The sequence below is a fragment of the Physeter macrocephalus genome, chromosome 11, assembly GCF_002837175.3.
Source record: "Physeter macrocephalus isolate SW-GA chromosome 11, ASM283717v5, whole genome shotgun sequence".
NCBI classification, from domain to species: domain Eukaryota; kingdom Metazoa; phylum Chordata; class Mammalia; order Artiodactyla; family Physeteridae; genus Physeter; species Physeter macrocephalus.
The window spans coordinates 89,870,548-89,884,547 of NC_041224.1; the positions used below are offsets into that span (position 1 = coordinate 89,870,548).

The 14,000-nt window shown below is 36.9% G+C and overlaps 1 protein-coding gene across 1 annotated transcript in view; it reads left to right on the plus strand.

The window, feature by feature from the left end:
• Positions 1-13,109, plus strand: part of SECISBP2L (SECIS binding protein 2 like) — a 61,558-nt gene extending 48,449 nt beyond the window's left edge. Inside the window, exons 17-18 of the mRNA XM_024116178.3 lie at positions 2,575-2,794; positions 8,848-13,109. Of these exons, the coding sequence (XP_023971946.1) occupies positions 2,575-2,794; positions 8,848-9,530 (903 nt within the window). The 3' untranslated portion in view covers positions 9,531-13,109. The remainder of the gene's footprint in view (positions 1-2,574; positions 2,795-8,847) is intronic.
• Positions 13,110-14,000: the final 891 nt, after the last annotated feature.

Here is a 14,000-nt window from a genome sequence, read left to right on the forward strand (position 1 = left end):
TTTTCATTTATTTCTGATCTGATCTTTATGATTTCTTTCCTTTTGCTATCTTTGGGGGTCTTTTTGTTCTTCTTTGTCTGATTGCTTTAGGTGTAAGGTTAGGTTGTTTATTTGAAATGTTTCTTGTTTCTTGAGGTAGAATTGTATTTCTATAAACTTCCCTCTTAGAACTGCTTTTGCTGCATCCCATAGGTTTTGGGTCATCGTGTTTTCATTGTCATTTGTTTCTAGGTAATTTTGATTTCCTCTTTGATCTCCCTTGTCTTTATATCCCTGAAAGCCTTTTACATTACTCGAGGATGAGCAAGTAATAAATGTTTGTTTAATTAATTGTATGGTGGATGTATATCTGCCTGTTATGTTAAACTACATGTGAGAATTTGGGTGGTAAGTAGTTCTGTGGTAAAGACACATGATAAGAATGTACTCTTTTGTTCACTATTAGAGTTTATGGAATAGGAATGGGATCAGGGTCAGGAAAAGGGGATATGTTTGTTTTTAATTGTATTGTCTTCTTACTGAACTATGTATATTAGGTTATATGTGTGATATTATATCATAAAATGTTTGGCAGTTTTGTTTGTACATTGCTTTTCTTGCCTTCTCCATTTTGAGGTAGTAAGTTATTGTTTAAATGAAAACACATTCATAAAACGGAGGTAAAGGAAGTATTGATATATTGTCAAGTGTGTCTACTCATAGTAATGTGGTAGTGCACCTACCCTATATTTACCATGTAATAATGCTAACCTTTGAATTAAGCTTTCTCTCCTTACCCTGATATTCAAGGCTTTTATTCCCTAATAGCTTCTCTCTTCAATTTTATTTTCTCTTCTTCTTGCATATTGTTTTATTCCCAACAGTTTCTGTGTTTTATTTATATTATAAAACCAATGTTAATCTCAAAATTGCATATCCATAAGCCTGTTTTCTTTTTGTTGGCTTCACTTAAGTGCATGGTTTATTAAACATTGCAAACAAATATTTATGAAGTCTCTTACATGTAACTCATGGGGGCTTTTTTTCACAGAATTCATCCTCCTTTTTAAAAATAAGTAAATCCTGAGTATATTTTTGATACTACTAGCACCCACCCCTTTTCAAAACCAATACAGTTAGCAGCAGTGTTTATTGTACCTGTATTGTACTTTAAACAGTTTAAACTGCAGCTGGGGTAGAGCACCACTACTTATGTTTTTCTTGCTTAAGTTTAGTTTTTAGAGATACATTATTCCATAGTAATATGGCATGTTTGCCATGCATTCATGTTGTTATGGTTTATTTTTAAATGACAGTGCCTTGTTAAGAAAAAAAATTGTGCTGTACTTCTTCTCACTGTCTGAAAACATAATTATATATATATAATTAAACATATTCTTACGGGTGGCCAGGTCATATTTACCATCTGAAATTTTTTACTTAATGTGTGAGTAGCTTAGCATTCTGATACTAAATCAAGACATTAAACAGGAGTAGAGTGTTGTTGAATTGTGATGTAAGAATCACTAAGAGTCATTCTTTGGTTGTCTTTCTGGTGACTGTGAAAACTTCAGTTTTCTTTAGACATCGTTAGACGTCATAGTTATTGAAGTACAGCTTTAATGCCTAATGAATTTTGCCATTTATTAACACAGATGTGCTCTGTCATTTACAGTTTCACTGGGATTATTAATTCCATTCATGTTCATTCTGTTTTGCTGATGGAAGAACTTCTGGTTAACTCCACATTCTATTTCCAAGTTCTTTATTCTATTTTTATAATTAGCCTTTCATCATTTTCAAGGCCGCAGCTAGCCTTACCATCACTTCTTTTTGGTCTTCTTGTAAAGAGTTCTTTCAACAAGCAAACATGATAGGGAACTTTTCATTCCTGTGGAGACTGCCATCTGCTTTTGCATCCTTTGATATCATCCTGCATATACTCATTCCCTTATATTCGAACCCATATAAGATTCTTCAGTGCTCCCCAAACAAGCCTTGAACTTTATTAAGTCTGTACCTTGGTTTATGGTTTTGCATGCTTGGCTAAGAACGTACTATCTCCACTTATCAAAACTGTACCAGATTTTCAAGGCCTACATCAGGTGTCATTCCTTTATGAATTCTTCACTGATGCCCATCAGTTAGATGTTTCCTCCCAAAGCTAAACCACTTTGTACATCTCAAGGCATTTAAGGTATTGTCCCCTGAATCATCATTGTCTCCTGTCCTCTCCTTTCAGCCATATGGAAGGTTCCTTGAGAGCAGAGGGGTGGTTCCAGTAGTCTTTGTACCCTCTATAGTGCCACATGCTTTATAAAGGGTGCAGTTGTTGAATTGATAAACTCTGTAAGGACTTTAATATAGCATTTTTAGTGGCTAGTACTGAATCAAGAAGTTGCCTCAGACTTGTGAGAATTAAATAATATATATAAGTTACAGAGTATTTTATAAGGTTCTGTGGTTTGCATACCATTTGGATTTTGTGCTGATAGAAAGTGTATCCAATCCTGAAACAGTAGAGGTATTTATTGCTAATGGTAGTAATAAAGAGTATAACAAAAAATGGACTGGGCAAAATCTCTTTCTTTTTAGAGCCTGTTTAATAAGTTAGTAGAACTCACTGAAGAAGCCAGGAAAGCATATAAAGATATGGTTGCAGCAATGGAACAGGAGCAAGCCGAGGAAGCCTTGAAGAACGTGAAGAAGGTGCCACACCACATGGGGCATTCTCGGAATCCCTCTGCAGCAAGCGCCATTTCTTTCTGCAGCGTTATTTCTGAACCCATCTCTGAAGTAAATGAAAAGGAATATGGTAAGTTATTACATACCATTTTAAATGACTGAAATTTTGAAATAATTTAATGATTAATGTCATTTAAAAAATGACTTTCCATGCTACCTTTTGTTTTTATCTTCTTGATTATTCAAATTTTGCTCACATTTTTGGTTTAAAAATTGCATTACACATGTCCATTGAAAGTTAGGAGAATATTTGGGGCTGAGAGTTTCTGTGAGACCCTGAAATTAGTCACATTTCCAAAATCTTAAAAAGAAAAAAAAAAAATCCCAAAGGGATATAAAAAGCCAAATGTACCATTCTTCTGACCTATCACTAAGTAAATAAATAAATTTTAGGAAGTTTTATTCTAATACTTTATACTTGATTATTAAAATTTTGTATTTACTATGTAAACAAAAGACCTGAATATTCAATCTAAACTTATCAAACCTAGACTTGTGACATTTGTCTTGAGTTAAATCTGATGGTAGTGAAAAAGAATTATAGACTAAAAACAGTATTTATGTATAAGGTTTAAAGTAACAATAGTTACTGTACTCTGCATTTTAGTAGTTTCCTTGCAATGTTTCTATAATACTTTGAACACTAGTACTAGAATACTAGATCACTTTCTTGATCTAGTTTCTGATTGATTTCCCCTATTCTTTTTAAAAAATAGTGCAGCCACCTCCTTCACCTTTTCTTCTTGTTTTTCTTTTCTCTTTTTAGTCTTATCTGAAAGTTTATCAAATAGCTTGTTGCCACCTAAAATGTAACATGTAAAAAACTGAGTCATCGTTTTCTTCCTTTCTTCCCACACTTCTCTTTCCTGCTCTCCTTGTCTGTGATTGTAGTTAAATGTTTGGAATGCTTTTGACAAAGCTGCAGACAAGAGGCAACTAACAAGTTATTGTGCACCTTTCAGAAACTGTTGGTCAGGGAAAGGTGATTCTGGCTTAGAGGTAGAGATGTTTCTTTGGCTAAAGTGATACTAGTTGAAAGTAAGGAAGATAAAGGGCCAACTTTGTAAATGAAATCATTTCTCTATATAGTGATATGCCAGATCTCAAAGGTAAACTGCAAGATAAATTCCTAAAGCTGTGGGTTTGGGGAAATGACTGTGATCTTCATTTGGGCACATAAAAAGAAAAGTTATAAAAAGAACCTCTCAAAGACTTAGAAGATGTTTTCAAAAAGGCACCAGATTTAAAGTGTTCAAAGATTGAAGCCTTGGCTTTTCCACACTCTGCCTAGGGTATTTAGGCATAATTGATTAATTTCTGAGCCTCAGATTTGTCTTCAATAAAGTGAGGAGGGTTTGTCTAGATCATGTATAAGGTTTCATTCAGAGCTAAAGTTTTGTGAGCTAATGGCTGAATTCTAAGAAGGGATTTAGACAGAACCTTAAAGATTCTGGCCTATGATCTGATTTATGAGGATGCCAACAAAATAAGTGGAAATAATCATAAATAATTTGAGAGTAAAGCACAAAGTTACTGTCGGTATCAGATGTATTCGGCAACAGACATAAAACCCACTAATGTGGCCTGAGAAATTAGGATATTTAATTACTTCACAACGTTGTCAATGTCCCTAGTTCTTTCCTTTTTTCTGTTCTTCCATTTTCAGTCTGTGGCTTCTTATTCTTGTGCTTATCATCTCATGTTCATAAATGGCTGCAGTGGCCCTGGGCATCACAACAGTTCAGGCAGGAGGTTCAAGCAGTATGCTCTTTTTATCAGTGAAGGAAACAATTTCCAGAAGACTTTGCCTTTTGTTTCATTTGGCCAGAGCCTACCATGTGACCGCTTTTAGCTGCAAGGGAGATGTGGGCAAGAGAATATTTGGCAAAGGAGAATGGGATAGTCATGATAGTCTAAGAACTATTTTAATTCCTCCCATGGGACTGTGTTCAAGTCCATCTCAAGTTTAGGGGTTCTGTCAGCCAGGAAGAAAATGGGGAATGACTGTTGGGTAGACAACAAATAGTGTCTCCCATGCCATTCTGGTGCAAGATTTCTAAAATGTTTTCTTGTGATTTCCACAGTTTAAAGAGAAAACAAAGCTGGGAAAGGAATGCTAAACATTGGTAGAATAGAAAGGTTCCTGTGATAGTTCAGTCTTACTGTTCTTTGTGTACACCGTAATTGTTTTCTTTGCTTATGTTTTCCTTCCACCGGAGCTGAGTCTCAATTTTGTCATACTTACGTGAAACAAATAGTTTCAAACATAAATCCCAACTAAGCAGTACGTTCTTTGAGATAGAAACCTGACACCTAACGGGCACTTGACATATAATAATAACAGCTCACTTACTGAATTCTTACTAGGCACTTTTATTAAGACATTTAATCCTCTGAGCAGTCCTAGGAGATAAGAAATATTGTACTGCATTTTACAGATGAGAGAACTAAAATGAAGTGAGAGGTAAATAACTTGCCAGTGTCACACAGCTGCTAAGTTTGACTCTAGAATTCTTAGCCAGTGTGATGTGAATTCCTTGTGTGTTGAATGAATTTCCAGTAGGACCATATGGTAGGTTTTCAGTAACCACTTGTAAGGGGAGGACTACCTCTATCTGTCTTGAGTTTCCGGCTCGTTCTCTGCCACCACACCTTCTTCTGTAGGGTCTTGAACTCATTTCTGTGTTCCTCTACTATATACAACTATCTAAAAATGGACAGCTTCCCTCTGTGTACTGACTGAAGGGAGAAATACACACACCTCATCCTCTGACAAACCAACTAGTGTTGTCAAAGTTGAAAAGGTAGTTTTACAAAGAACCAGCTAACAAAACAGGAAAGCATAGAGCGGTTAATAAGCAAAGAACAGCTTTATTGACTAAATTCTGCTAAAGTAAACAATTCAGAAGCAGGGTAGGTTTGGATCAGTAACATTTCCAGGTTTGTTGAGATCTTTGACCCTGCCTTTACATTGCTTCCTAATCCCTTCTTCAGAAGTGGGCTTCTCGATGTGCTATTCTCTGGCTTTAGACTCCTGTATTCAGCCCAACCCCCTCCCATCCCCTGCCCGCTCCTCCAACCAAAGACGGCATTTTCATACTCGCTTTGTTTCTCCCCATCACAGTTGTGTGTTTGTGTGCTCATTAGTTGTTGATCAAGCTTCACCTATTACTTTAAGGTGGGACCCTGGACCCTCCCCATGGATATGTGACCTCAGTGGCTCTTTGATCATTGTGACAGGTCTCTTGATGGCTAACCACAGAGTCCCTTGTCTCTGTTTCCAAGGTCATATCTCCCTTTCCTTTCCAAAGGACCTGTCTGGCTTTCAGCTCACCTACCTAGTAGCTGAATGCCCAAGACAGAGCCTGGAGAGAGATCAGCCCTGCTCAGTCTTCTGACCACCTTTCTTTTTCCTGTTCCTTTGACTCACTGTCCAGGGAGAGGTGGGACTTTTTCTAAGACCCCACATGAATTCTTATAGTACTTTTGAAAGAGGAAAAAAACTGTCGGAAGGAAATACGTGTACCTAAATTTTGTAAATTGTATGGCTTTTAAAAGTTTTTTTCTGCATAATTAAATATATGGGTGAAAATTTTCATTTACTGTAAAGGCTTATTTTCCCAGCACATACAGTATGCCAGCCACAGGAACACAGAGATGAGTGGGAATGAGGAGGGAGGAGGAAGTAGAACAGAAAACAAAAACCAAATGCTTTTGAACCAAATATGCAGAAAGTGCTGTGGGAGTTCAGGTTAGTGATGGTCTTAGGAAAGTCAGGAAAGACTTCACAAAGGAATTGACATTTAAAGGTGGTTGTCAAGAATGAGTAGGAGTGTGAAGGGTAAAGGAAGAAAACACATCTCATACAGAAAGAACAGCTTATGCAAAGCAAAGAATTGTAAACAGAAAGGGTATGATTTCTGTGAGCAGTGAGAATTCAAAGTGACCTTGAGCATGGAATGCATGGCTGGGGGTTAAAATGAATGGGACCAGCAGGATAGATTATGAAGGGCTTGGTTACTAAACTAAGGAGTTTGGATTACTAGGGTAATAAAAAGCCAGTTAGACAGTGATGTGGTCAATTCACAAAACCAATTAGAAAGATATAGCAGATGTACAGCAAGATAAAGGAGGCTTGAGCTAAGGCAGTAGTGACCAAATTTAATAGTTTTGGGGCTAGAAGTGACATGGTATAGTTATGAGTTCAGTGGAATGAAGGGATATAGTAAGGGAGAAAGATAGGATCAAGGATTACTCTAAGGTTTCTTCTGCTTTGAGACTGAAAAGGATGTTATTAACTGAGAAAGAGAATAAAGGAGGAGGACTAGATTTTTTGTCATGAGGTAGGAATGCAAGTGGAAAGACCTGTTCTACATTTGAAGTAGCTGCAGGAAAGGAAGGTTTTTTTTCCCAAACCATGCGCCCTGACTTCAGGTGGCCAAAATATGGTCTGTAGCAATATATAATTGATAGGGGGCAATCAAGTTAAGTATATTTGTATGAATAGGCTTGCTTTATCACTACAGCTTGATCATGATGCCTGTAAAATGCAAATAGCAGCTACAATGCAAATAGAAGGGGATTTTTATTTTTTAAGAAAAGGCAAAAATAAGTGGGACTACACCAAATCAAACAGCTTCTGTACAGCAGAGGAAACCATCAACAAAATGAAAAGGCATCCTACTGAATGGGAGAAAATATATTTGCAAATCATGTATCTAATGAGGGATTAATAACCAAAATATATAAATAACTCATACAACTCAATAGCAAAAAAAAAATCTGATTTAAAATTGGGCAGAGGATCTGAATAGACATTTTTCCAAAGAAAGACACACAGATGACCAACAGGTACATGAAAAGATGCTCAACATCACCAGTCATCAGAGAAATGCCAATCAAATCCACAATGAAATATCAGCTCACAACCTGTTAGTTGGCTGTTATCAAAAAGACAAAAAATAACAGATGTTTGCAAGGATGTGGAGCAAAGGGAACCCTTCTGCACTACTCATGGGAATGTAAGTTGGTGCAGCCACTAAGGAAAACAATATGGAGGTTCCTCAAAATATTAAGATGAGAACTACCGTATGATCGAGCAATTCCACTTCTGTGTATTTATCTGAAGAAAATAAAAACACTAGCTCAAAAAAGAGGTATTCACCCCCCATGTTTATTGCAGCATTATTTACAATAACCAAGATATGGAAACAACTTAATGTCCATTGATGGATAAATGGGTAAAGAAGATCAGTGGATAAAGAAGATGTGGTGTGTGTGTGTATATATATATACACACACACACACACACACACACCATGGAATATTAGCTATTAAAAAGAATGAAATCTTGCCATTTGTGATAATAAGGATGAGCTTCGAGGGCATTATGCTAAGTGAGATAAGTCAGACAAAGAAAAACACTATCATCTCATTTATATGTGGAATCTTAAAAACAAAACAAAAAATAAACAAAAAAAACCCCAAGGGCTTCCCTGATGGCGCAGTGGTTGAGCGTCCGCCTGCCGATGCAGGGGACACGGGTTCGTGCCCCGGTCCGGGAAGATCCCACATGCCGCGGAGCGGCTAGGCCCGTGAGCCATGGCCGCTGATCCTGCGCGTCCGGAGCCTGTGCTCCGCAACGGGAAAGGCCACAACAGTGAGAGGCCTGCATACGGCCAAAAAAAAAAAAAAAAAAAAAAAAAAAAAAAAAAAAAAGAACTATTTTTTTCTCTCTTTTTTTTTCTGATGGACTTCTTGGCTCTGCCATCTGTGACTTGTGGATCCTTGAGCCCAGGACACTTCAGGGCCAAAAAAAATAAGGCAATTCATTGATTTTTATGAATACATGGATTTTATATATTAGAATCAGTGAGCTCCTGTTAGTGTTAGATCTTTTGCATTCTGAAGCATTAATATACTTATTTTGGCCTCTTTGTTTCTTTATGTTAAATGTGCTGGGTTTTTTTGAGAAGCAGAAAATTTGAGAACTGTTTTCCATTTATAACATTCCAGTCAGTTGGTGAGCCAACAGATTTCTGTAGTTTGTTCTTCTCTCTTGTAAGAGTTGCATGATTCTGAAACAGTGTTCTGGTTTTAAAAAAATCTGTTTGGTATTTGCAGAAACAAATTGGAGAAACATGGTGGAAACTTCGGATGCATTGGAAACATCAGAAAATGAGAGAGAAGTTTCTTGTAAGCACAGCACATCTGAAAAACCCAGTAAACTTCCATTTGACACAGCCCCTGTTGGTAAGCAGCCATCATCAGTGGCTGCAGGCAGTACTACCTCAGCTACAAACCCTGGAAAATCAACAGTGAGTGATAAAGAGGAAGTGAAGCCAGATGACCTGGAATGGGCCTCACAGCAGAGTACAGAGACGGGCTCTTTGGATGGCAGTGGCCGGGATCTTTTGAATTCCTCCATCACCAGCACCACCAGCACTCTTGTACCTGGCATGCTGGAAGAAGAGGATGATGAAGATGAGGAGGAGGAGGAAGATTATACTCATGAACCCATATCTGTGGAAGTGCAGCTCAATAGTAGAATTGAGTCTTGGGTCTCTGAGACTCAGAGAACGATGGAAACTCTTCAGCTTGGAAAAACCCTTAATGGTTCTGAGGAAGACAATGCAGAGCAAAGTGGGGAAGAGGAAGCAGAGGCTCCTGAGGTGCTAGAGCCAGGGATGGATAGCGAGGCCTGGACTACTGACCATCAAGCAAGTCAGGAACAGCAGAAGCCCAGCAACTGCAGCTCACTGAACAAGGAGCACTCTGATTCTAATTATACGCCCCCAAATCTATAACTCAGGAAATGTCAGCTATCTATCTCCAACTATGTAAGGGTTGCAGCCATTATCTTTCATGCTTCATCTCAACATTTTGCACTGTCCAGTATTTGATATATGTATTTAATTCCTGACAAATATTTTTGTAGCTGTCTTTTACTTGTTTTGTTATGATCCATAGCTTAGCTTTTAATTAGCATCTAAGTGTCTTTCTAAGAACTGTACGGAAAATTCAGAATTGTTTCAGCTTATTTTGTTATGGAAAATAACAATTAAAAAAGAAGACCTGGTTTTAAAGAAAGTAAATTTAAAATGCCTGTTTAGTCATTTTGAAAGTTAAAGGTTAAGGTTCTAAGGAAAGGAGCAGTTACCAATGTTTGCTTCAAGACTATACATTCTATACTCTAATTTGTCTGACCAAAAAGTTGTTTGGGCTTCTTTTAGAAAGAACTGTAGATAGAGTTAGAAAACTAAAAAAATGGTTGAGGGTAACTAAGTTCACGAAGTGTTTTGTATTAAAAATGGATGCAACTTTTATTTAGTCCATAGATGCTTATTTCAGAAGTCACTGATCATGGTAATTGATTAAAGTTGGGACGGGCTAAGACAGAGCCTCCAATACTTAGGCTAGCAAAGGAGCCACCATGGTAGATTAGAGCTGGCCTTATTTGTGGAAAGTTAGCTATGTTGTCTTTAATAGTGAGAAGTCACCCATGATAGGACATTCTGGGTTTTGTTTCACATTTGCTTCTTACTTACCTCAGGAATGCTCTTGTACATAGTCGTATTTGCATAAAATTAGGCAAATTTTGACAGGTGAATAATTGTAACCGGTTGTATGACTGCAGCACTTAATTGTAAACTATCCAGAAGCAGAGTCTTATACTGGTGTGTTCTCTTGCATGCTTCTGATTTGGGATTCTCTGGACTTAAAATATGGATCTGATTAGGTATTCATACTTGTCCTGAGTGAAAAACGGTTGCACCTTTTAAGAAAAATATTTTGTCCCTAACCTTGAGCACCTGCCAGGTAACACTGACCACAGTTACTGATGGGAGTCAGGGAAAGGAACTTTATGCAGTTGTAACATGTATCCTGATAATCAAGGTTTGGAAGAGGAAGTTTTGAAGAAAAGAGGAAGTTCTAATTGTGCTGAAACTATTAGATGGTTTTAGAGTGTGGAGATAGGCACAGGTATTAATTCTTGATCACTGTTATTTATCTCTACCCTTCTCCTGGAATGTTTATACCTCCTTGGGCGAAGTTAAAGTAACTGAGCTAAATGTTTTGCTAGTCAGTCACCACCTGGTAGTGACCTCTCTGCAAGTTTATAATGGTGGGAGAATTACAAATTACCTATTTTTCTGTCTTCCCTCCAGTCACCCACCACCTTCAGTTAACCAACACACGTGTCTGCGTATACACACACACACACACACACACACGCATGCCAGCTTTACACTTCCAACTCTGATAAGCAGGCACAGAACTGAAGAGGGAGGGGTATTTTCCCTGCCCAGGTTTTATGGGGCAGAGCTTTGCCTCACAGAGGTGAGAGGGAAGAATTGGGCAGATTCTTTACTGAATGCATTGGGACTGCTGTTCTAGTATTGATGTATTTATTGATAATCCCAGCGTTAATTACTGGAGAGACCAGATTCTTGGTTGATGACTTAGTTATTTGTGAATTGTGAAAGTTTAGGAGCATTGCTGTGTAGGAAATGTCAAGTCTATTAACTTTATTAGCGTGCTAAAAGGGGACGTTATTGTACTGTCCTGTCTAAACTGTTCTTCAGTATAGACTTCTTAGGCACAAAGTATCCAGTACTTAAAGGTATGTAGCATGTAAGGAATGAAGCCTCTGAAATAGTAATCATGGATTTATATGTGGCAGATCCTACTGTCTCTGTACATTTGGAAGTGTTAGTTGGTTTAAAGAAATGATAGAGGTTTTGAACTACTGACAATCTTAAAAGTATATTGAAAAATTTTGCATACTTTTTAATGGTGTAAATTTCCATTGCTTGGTGTCAGTGATTCAAATAACTCTTGATCTTAAGGTAATGAGTGGCTTTTCAAAGGTTTCTTATATTTTATATCTCTACTGAATGAGAATTGCCATTTTAGATTTTTGACATTTGTATCAAAAGGGAAGTTGAAGAAATCTTCAAAACACCAATAACTTTGAATTTTGCTATAGACTTCAGAAGTGTTCAGTTATGTGTTTGATAAACACTCTTGCACGTGCAGTATCTTCTGCCAGCAAACCCAAGGGACCATGGCCTTTTTATATGAGACAGGTCACCTCTAGAGGACAACCCAAAATTTATTAAAGGAGATGCTACTGTGTAGAACGTATGCTTAAATAAGTATTGATAATGTCTTTATAATTCATTTCCTTTTGATAAACTCTGGAATTTGTGTATATTATATGCAGGCAGAGGTGTGAAAATTAGGAAAGTGTTTTTTGGATCTGGGGTGAGTAGCTCTTTGGAGATCTAGAGAGATCTAATGCTAAGAATAAAGGTTCATCATCACAAGAAATAAAAACCATAGTGATTTTTTTCTTCATTGTAGAGGTTGTTTTACTGGCAATAATATTAGATTTCTATTTCAGTACATAAATATATGAATTAAAATATGAATTGCACTCCCAAAACTAGATTTCTGCTTCAGTAGGTTTGTTTGCTGTGAAGATTACTTCTCAAAAGATAGTGTTCATATTAGCTTAACTTTTGGTTTAAATATGTTTGTAAATGTTGTAATATATTTCTTTTGACTAAACGTGGGAAAAAATGTGTTATACATTGAAAAGTTTATAAAGGCTCTGACTGGATGTCATTTTTGCAGAGATGGTATTTTATATGCTTCCAGTATTTGGAAAAGAATTAGTCAAAAGGAATTCACATAGTTCAAATATTGAGAAATTAATATCCAAATAATGTAATTGTCTGATTTCTTAATAAGCTGGGGGAGGTGGGTGGGATGGGAATTACAGTGTGCAAATGAGTAGTGAGCTCCACATTCATTTTTCAACTCTTTAGCACAAAACTGTTCAATCCTAACACATTGTTACTTTAATATATATATATAAAGAAGTATTACTGTTTGTAAAGCTGCTGTTTGCTTAAAAAAAAAAACCTGTCATTTAAGTATTTTCTGTATGTTGTGTCAACAAAGTAGAACATTAACTTATCCATTTAAACACTTTATCTTTTTTTGACTTAAAAATTTTTTTGTGAAATAATTTATCTTCTTCCTCTCTTGTTCCTTCCAACCTTTTACACACATCACAGAATCAGCCAGACTGTTTGCCTAATCTGAAATCTGAATTCTAATTAATGATAAAAATTTAAACTTTGTTGGCACATCACACCTTAAGAGGATTTGTATTATTTTGTAATTTAATTTCTAAATATACCACATGAATTTATAATTTACTGTCTTAATTGTAATGCTCTAATTAAAAACTAGCAAAGTTAGTGTGAATTATAACATGAAGGGATTTTCATCTTGATAGGTCTTTTGCTGTATGAAGGATGATTGCTATATCACATTATAGGGGTAATAACAGCTTTTTTGCACTATGTAAATACTAGTGGAAATTCTTCTGTAACTAATAAAATGATTATTGAAATGTAGTCTTATCATTTCAGAATAGGTGCTTGAGGAATTCCTGACTTGCCCAACATGTAGGATAGAGAAAAAAGAGTCCAGCTTGTGGTATCCCTTAGTGCTCTCATGGGTTTGCCCAAAGAAGGTAAAATCTGCAGGAAGGAGTAACTAGTAAAAATCTCTGTGATTGGTGTGATCTGTGGCATGGGTCTAACCATCTCACCAGAGACCATCTTAGTGTTAGGAAAAGGCTCCTACCAGTTACTTCTCCTTTTTATGCTAGTTACTCTGTGCCAGACATTGTTCTAAGCCGTTTCCCAATATTGTTTAATCCTCACAGCAGCCCTATGAGGAAATACTATTCTAATTTCTCACTTTTTAGATGATGAAATAATCATGGAAATGTTACGTAACTTGCCCAAGCTTCCACAGCTGGTAAATTAGCAGAACTGGGATTCAAACTCAGTCCTGTGGTCAAGTCTATCCTTTTATTCACTATGTCTTCTATGTTATGTCAGCACAAAATGCTCAGTGTGTGCAAACTAAGCAGGGCTTCCCCTCATCTTCACGTGTCTTCTGCAGTGTGAGATCTGCCGGGACTGAACTGATTGCCTCAGAGACTGGATTTACTGAGCCTCACCTGATCATCCTTTGCCTGGAGTTGTCTCAGACCTTGTCACTGTATCACAATGAAGTGGAGGGAATCTGAAAACTCATCTCTTAGAAAAGAGTAGGTTCACTAGTTTTCATAATGAAAAATTAAGTTTTGGTGATCATAGAAAGGAGGGATGCCTCTCAGTTGTTATCAGGATAGTTCCCTTTTTTTGGACCAAAATTTGTACTACTGCTGACAGAGTTCCTTTCCTAACAGT